The sequence below is a fragment of the Myotis brandtii genome, unplaced genomic scaffold (assembly GCF_000412655.1).
Source record: "Myotis brandtii unplaced genomic scaffold, ASM41265v1 scaffold479, whole genome shotgun sequence".
NCBI classification, from domain to species: Eukaryota; Metazoa; Chordata; class Mammalia; order Chiroptera; family Vespertilionidae; genus Myotis; species Myotis brandtii.
In genome coordinates, this window is record NW_005368305.1 from 235,656 (window position 1) to 243,777 (window position 8,122).

Here is an 8,122-nt window from a genome sequence, read left to right on the forward strand (position 1 = left end):
CTGCCCCCGATTGGGGGTGGGGCTGGCCGGGGGAGGGACCATGGGCAGTTGTTGGCTCCACCCCTGATTGGGATGGGGGGAGGGGCTGAAGGAGTTGTGGGGGTCAATTGGGGCCCGGATCGGGCCGGTTGGCAGCCACAGTGCTCATCAAAGAGACCAGTGGTTCCCGTCATTCTGCCATTCTGGTCGCTGGGCTTTTATATATATAGATTCCAGAAACAATGCCAAGAAGCAAGTTACACTGTGGCAAATTGGTGTCAGATACCAGCTAATATATCAAATATGCCCAAATCACGTGAGCTGTTTTTGGCAAATGTTCTTTACTCATTAGGCTAATTCTAACTCCATTAAAAACATGAACTTATTTTCTTAGCTGTGGCTTGCTTAGGGCTCCATATCGTGGCACATTTAAAAGGACAGTATAATAGCTCAAGGCTCTAGTCTACAGGAACACTGTCATGACAGTGACTTTTTATACTTTCATCAAAGTGATTTTTAAATTCTGCCCTCAATTTCCAAAGTTAAAGCTCCACTTCTTCTTTCCAGGCCACACAATTAATTTGAGGGCTTCAATAAGAATACTTTCTGGACTTGATCTAGGGCTGCTTGTAAAAATGCAATTTGCTGTAACTATGTAAGGGTAGGTGTGCCTGCAGTCCACCTTGCACCAAGGTGAGATAATCTTCTATTTAGGCAAGTATACCAAATAGATATCTGAATTTTAATAACACAAAGCTTGCCACTACGTGGAATAATAAAGTCATTACTTTAAAAAAAAACCCTATGATATTCCTTAGTAATGATCATCTGAAACCACTTAACCAATCTTGTGAGAAAGTGGACCAAGATCCTGAGAGAGTGATGGTTATGGCAATATTTCCCAAATTGCATAATAATGGTTCTATTTGTTAAAAGGGTATTTGGAAGTCATATAAAAGTAAATGATATTCCTGATTCTTAGAGATCAAAATGCACACTGACGTGTTAAGAACTAATCAGTCTAGTAATGAATAATGTCTAACACATCATTTCACAAATTTATACCTAGAACCCTTTTCCCCCTCCAAGTAATACAGTTAACATCTTGCACAAACATAATTTGGGACATCCTGGTTTCACAGGCATCTGAGCCATCCATTTTGATACTAATGCCAACACTAGAAATTTAAATAACTGCACCAATTGCCTTGTTCTTTAAAAATGTTCCTTCACTGAATTTCAGTTTATTAAATTGCTTTTGTAGAAACTATTCTATTCAACATTTTAATGTAAAAAAACCCACAAAATTATTTTAAAGGTTTTTTCCCACAAATTTGAAAAATAAGACAATGTTAACTACTTGGAAAATAAATGAATTCAGTTGTGTACAAAGTGAGAGGCTGAGACTATCACAGCAGCCTCTAACCTCAGGCTTCTGACAGAATTCAAGACTACTTCCTACCAAAAAGAAAGTAAATATATTGCATTTGAATAAAAAAAGATAAGAGCAAATATTTGCATAAGCAGCCATACAATTGTATCAATGCCAATGGTGTGATAAAGTTTAATTAAAATTTTCAATGGGAAGCCCATGAAAATATGTACTTGAGACAAAGAAGAAGGCTTACACACACACACACACACACACACACACAGGCATGCCCCAAAGGAACAGGTGTTGCTATAGCTCTAAATACAAAAATCAAGAATGCTGGAATAAAAGAAATGACAACATGCAGAAAAAAAATCAAAATTAGCTCAAGTAACAAACAAAGAAACAAACAGCTGAAACTTTGCCTCCCCTACACCTGGGTTCCAGAGCAGGCAGGTGCCTCAGGGCTGGCCAGCCAATCACAGCTGCCTGGGACCTCCCAAAAACCGGAAGAGAAAGGCAGAGCTGAACTCCAGGATCCTTAGAGAGTCTGGAGCTTCGGACTCCCCTTTGCCAGCACGAGGAGGAAGCCTTCTCAGGAGAAATCAACAGGAGAGCAGAACCGAGACAAGTGCTGAGAAGATCCCTTAATTCCTGAATCAAGGAGTACCTTGATTTTCACTCTGTGAACTCTGGTTATAAAGTCAGTACTTCTCTTCAAAAGATTTAAATCTATTTTAAGATCCATTTTTTCAACTTGCAGCATATTTGCTGTTTAATGGATACATACTTGTCTATAAAGTGTTATTCCTATACTTTACATAGCCAACCTCTGCTGGGGTTTTAAGTACTTACATAGTTCTAAAAAATCATCACATATATATAGTTTTATAACAACCTTTTAAATCTCCTTAGAAAAGCTCTTTTAAATAAAATGACTAGACCAAAAGGTTAGGTTGCTTTTATGGCTTAATTTATAAAACTAAGTGGCTTTCTAAAACAGGTGAGGGCATATTAGTGGATAATGCTACCAAGCTTTGAATAAGATCGTGGTTATGTGGGTCAGGAACCTCACCAAGTCTAACTGGCATTTCCTTGAGTGCACAGTGTGACCACAGTTAACAGTGATATTTCCACATCAGTGAGTTGCCTGTCATTTGCATGTACTGTGTGTATTGTACCCACTAGGGCCCTAATGTTGTCAATTTACATGAAGTTTTCATAAAATATTTTCTGTTTATGGCCTAAAATAATTTTATATATACCTTCCACTCTTTGCTAAATACTGCAGAATGGTGTGGTGTTGTGTTGCTTCCATAAAATATTTTCTGTTTATGGCCTAAAATAATTTTATATATAACTTGTACTCTTTACTAAATACTGCAGAATGGTTTTTTATAGAATGGTTTTAAGCAGCATTTTTCAGAAAGACAATGATTTCCATTTATACTAATTAAATAGAAATGGCAGCAGTTGCTGGGCCCACTGCTGGGCACCTGCTTACTTAAGGCCTCCTGCATTTACTGAACTGCTCTACCCCCTACACTATGCATTGTATTCACTATACATTGTATTATTTTGTGGCCCATAACACAAAATTAGGAGTCCATCTATTACCGTAAACTAATGATTTTATCTGAGTCCACATTCCCACCCCGTCAGGTGACTCCTACCCAAGGCCTTGAGCTGGCTGCCTCACCAAAGGGCACACAGTGGGTCCTGCGTCCCCCACTCTACAGCTCCTCACGCCTCGCTCCTAGTTTCCTAAGTGTGGCTTCCAAACCACTTCTGTAGCTGCCTCACCTTGGATCTCAGTATTGCCTGGTTTTAATCCTCAACCTGTTCTAATGACTGTGACTGAGATGTGACATTTCACATAGTGAAATACACCTTTCTTCCTTTACGTATTTTTAAAAAGTGCTCTGCTCAGTGTTTGAGAACATTTCTGAGTAGCAATTTACCTCAATTTCATCTCACATTATGTAACGTTACTGTTTTAACCCTAAAGTTTAACTGTAATACACTAAAAAAAAGGAGTGTGTGAGAAAAGATAGCATCCCCAAAGCTGATCCCATGATGTCTCATTCTATAAATTCCATTCCTATGTGCCATATATCTGGAATTTACATTCCTGCTCTATCAAGCCTGATTTTTTCAAACCTTGGACAACTCAATTTATACCACTCAGAGCCTGTCTTCTCACAAGCAAAACAGATATATTTCCTGTATTACCAAACACAAAACATTATAAGGATCAAATGAAACCCAAGAGCAATTTATATACTATACAGAGAGCACCAAAAATGACAATAAAGCTTTCACAAATTCATTCAAAAGCAAAATATGAACATTAAGCATTTCATTGGAAAGTGTATGAAATGTCCACTCATCACCCTAACATCACCTTAAGTAAATGTGTGCTTTGGCTGCCCATTAAAGGGGAAAAAATAAAAGTTACACAATTAGCACGAATTTCTCTCAACATATTTTCAAAATAAGCAATACATACTTCCCCTGCTTCTGTCATGTGAGATTACTGGGTGTCCTCTCCTTCCTTTTTTTTATGTAACTTATCCTGAAGCAAACCACATAGCAGGAAAGAGACATTTTATCATTTTCTCAGCCTCCATAGTAGTCTACTGCGTGGACGTACCAGTTTACTTAAGCAGTCCCTTATTGGACATAAGTTATTGTCTTTTTGAAAAGAATGCAACATAAACTTTGTGGATATGTGGTTTCATTTTGTGGGGTATGTCTTCAGCAAAAATTCCGCAAAGTAGGATTTCGTGATTAATGCCATCTGCATTGCTGTGTGATTTATGCCAACATCCCTTCAGGGGGTGGAGCCATTTTGTATTTCCTTCAGCAAATTATGAAGGGAACTGTTTCTTTGCAGCCTTACCAAAGAGTTAAGTGTCAAGTTTATGGATCTTCTCCCAATAGGAGAGAAAGTACAGGATAGATTTATTTGCATTTCTCTTGTGTATAAAGACACTTTCAAAGATAATCTGCATTTATGCAGATAAAATGCATACTTTTGTCAAGGCCCACTTGGCATACAAGGTCTTGATGCACCATTGCCCTCCTCCCGGCATCCCTCTCAGTCTGCTGCAGTCACCCCGTGTTTGCTCTTACTGCCTGCACTCTGTATTCCCACCTGAGGGACTCTGCATGGAAGCCTTTGCCCCCACGTGTTCACTGGGTCCCTCTCACTTTTAGAAATGCTTAATGTCACTTAAAGAGAGCAGCTGTCTTTAACCACCCTGACTTTCTTGATTGTTCATGTCTTGTCTGCCCCTAGGATCTCCTAGAATGTAAAAACCTGAGTTGGGGGAAGAGGCGGGGGCGGGGGAGGGGGGTCCTTAAATTTCATTGTTTGTCCTGCATCTGGAATGGTGCCCAATAAATATCTACTATTTCAGTGTACCCAAACCAATTAAGTTTCTCCCAATTTTCTTATACCTTCTAAGGTTTTATTTAATGCAACCTTTTGATTTATCATCTAAGATCGGCACTGCTTCCTGATCTTGGAGTAGCCGTTATTCAGAATTAAAGACAGAAAACCCACAAAAACACTAAAAGATAGTGCTATGTCCAGTGAAAAACCAATGATGACTTTAATTAGGGATAAAAACATTTAACTTTAAAATACCTTAACTACAAATGACATCCTAATGAAGTTATAAGGAAGTATACCATCTGAATTCTAGAGGTAAATACAATGCATCTATTTTAATCTGTGTCCCCAGAATAAAGCATTACAATGGGATTGTGTCTGGCTTCACGGTGAAAGATGGCCCCTCATAACAGTGGGTAACTGAATGGTGCTCCAACCATTTGAAGGTACAGGATCAGTTATTAGAAGGCCTGCAGGGGAGCTCACGCAGCTGCATGGAAACATCCTGGATGCTCCCCAGGGGTCAGGCACAGGTCCAGGAGCTTGATGTCCTTATTCTCTTTATAACTCTGAGTGACACAGCAGCACATAAAGAGTGCCCTCATTTTTCTAAAATAGACTGTTATGTTTATATGCATACAAAAGACTCAAGAATAATAAACACCAAAATATTAATAAAATTTCTGGGTATTCTTAGCATAAGTGAATAACTTTACTGTATTTTCCAACCTTGTACATCAAATACTTATTAATATTCACCCCCACAAAAAAAAGAGGGTTAAAATAGCTACTGGAAAGAGTAAAGTTCTGTTATGCAGGTTTTTCCTGATCATGTTGCCAATTACTTCCCTACTCACGCCTCAGGGGAGAGGGAGAAAGGCGTCATTGAGAGAGAGCACCTTTAGCAGCAAATTAGCAGAGTTCATAGGTCAGAACATAAAAGGCTGCATGAAGAGTTGAGGAGTAACAATTAAATTGATGACAGGATTCTAGTGCTTTTTTGTGTGTTACTGATATCACCATCGGTTATGTCAGAAACACTGTTAGATAAAGGCAAGGTACTAGAAAAATTCTGTTAAGTCTATCTGAAATCTGTGTCAGGGTTCTTAAAAATATCGCTTTGGAATGACGTAAAGAAATCAGGTTCATCTGTTTCAGAAGAACAAGGCAGAGCATCATTCCAGTAAGTATGATTGTGTGTAGTAACCAAATAACTCAATTCTCCATTGTAGAAAAGCCAAATGTTTTACATCCAAGTAGGTATTTCTTAGTTTCCAGGGAAGTTGATGTAAAATTGTCTGAAATAAAGACATTACAAGCAACTTTCAGTGTGCTGGAACTTGATATTTGGTATTCTCACCATGTTTCTATGAAAACTTACTAATAGGCAAATGATGAATTTGAGATTTCTCATATCACTTTAGTGAATGCCCCCCAAAGTTAAAAACGAATTGAAATGAAACTCAAACTATCATGTTAAACATAAAAATGTAAGTTCTATGCTTATGAATTCCATTTTTTCAATTTTTCTGATTTAACATGACTTCTTATAGGTTTACTAGTGGCCCGGACGGAATCACTCGGACAGAAGCTTACCTTACAGCACCAGAGTAAACAGAAGTTTCCACAGGTCCTCACTTGCATTGTGTTTAAAGGTACAATTAATTCACATAATTTGTTCATTTTTTTCTACACTATTTGAATACTCTGAACAAGGAGTACTTTTCAGTTACAAAGCCATGTCCATCATCCAGGTGAATCCCCAGGCTTAATTATTCTAACTTTTAAAGAAATTAAAAGCTCAACTAGAGTTTAAATAGAATAAAAGCTATAATGCGTTTTCTCTATGAAACAATGAAATAATCTCTGCCATTTAAATTAAAAATAAAATGGGCCAAAGGGGCTTTAACATCTTTGTAAATGTACGTTTTGTACTTAAAAAACAACAACACACTACAGTCTTCATTAGTTACATTGTTATCCAGAATTATTTTAAATCAAGTATTTCCTCTCTTCTCCCTCTTCACTAATGTCCCCCACTCTCCCCAGGCTTCAGGCATCTGGTCTTTAGAACTTTCACCTCAACATTCCTGCAGTTAAACAGGAATCTACTGCAGGAGGGGAGAGGATGGACAGGGAGCCATGGAGACAAACCGACAAACATTCTCGTGCGCCATTTGGAATCTTACCTCCCAAGACTTTATGTCACCAATTCAAGTTTAAATGTTCAGGGTTCTCTTTTGAAACTTTTGACCAACACTCTTGTGAACTGAACCACCCACTCCTCCTTAGAATGAGCAATATGACAGGGAAGTCTGTTAAGTCACAGAAGTAAGACTGAAGACGTGTTTGTGTCTAGGTGGAGATATTTTTGTGTAAAAATCGAACAAGCAACTATTCTCTGTAGGACTGGAGGTAACATTTCACATCATTCGGAAATTCTGAGTTCCCTCTCCCACCATTTCCTTCTGTGTTCAAATTATAGTTGGAAGGAATAAACAGCTTCTATCCAGGCAACTGAAAACAGCCTACTTAAGAACACCATAGAGGTTCCGTGTCGGTTATCAATTTTGAGTTTACATAACAACCCCTAAAATCTTTGCAGCTGAACTGTTCAGAGTATCAACTATATTAACAGGTAGAAACAAGGGTTTCACTGGGCCCTACCTGGTTCCTTCACTAAGATCCATAGGCTAGGTAGGGATAGGGAGATGGGATGGAAACTCTGCAGTTGGGGTATTAAAGTTTTCATTGAGAAAAAGGAGAGAATATACCCAAAAGTCTTCATGGAGTCCCACCAGACACTAAACAGAGCCATGAACAGGAAGGGCCAAGGACTGGAGTGTCTCAGGCTGAATGGGGATGGAGGAAAGAACACTGGGAACACTGGGGTACTGAACAGGGAAAGAAACTGGCCAGACATGATGCGAAAAAATAAGGGGTGGGGATGCCAGGAAGAGCCAGGTCTTAGAAAGCTACCCCAGGCAAGAAGGAGCCTGAGGTGGTGGTGCCCGACTAGGGGTCCTGGGGTCAGCAGAGCCCAGAGGTGTGACTGAGATCAGCGAACCCCTGCCACCTCCTTACCTTCGGGCAATTGCAGGTCACTGAGGCGCAGCACAGGGACGCCTTTGGTGAACATGAAATCCAAGAACTCAAAATCCCCATCAGCTCGGCCCGCCTCACGGTCATGGTCACCAGACTCAGGGGCCGGATGCACCGACTTAGAGTCCCGGCCCCGCCTCCGGCTGGCCTTGGGCTTCCAGCAGCAGCTGAGTTTGTTCCCCATGAGGAACCTCTACTCGCGCTGCTGTCACTGCCTTCACTCAACAGTCCCCCTAACCACCCCCCCGCCCAACCCCCAAAGGGCAAACCCA

General features: G+C 39.8%; 1 protein-coding gene across 1 annotated transcript in view; it reads right to left on the minus strand.

Moving 5' to 3' along the window:
* Positions 1–8,034, minus strand: part of LOC102239626 (cyclin-Y-like protein 1) — a 40,111-nt gene extending 32,077 nt beyond the window's left edge. The window contains exon 1 of the mRNA XM_014547532.1: positions 7,833–8,034. Within this exon, the coding sequence (XP_014403018.1) occupies positions 7,833–8,034 (202 nt within the window). The remainder of the gene's footprint in view (positions 1–7,832) is intronic.
* Between the last annotated feature and the right edge of the window lie 88 nt (positions 8,035–8,122).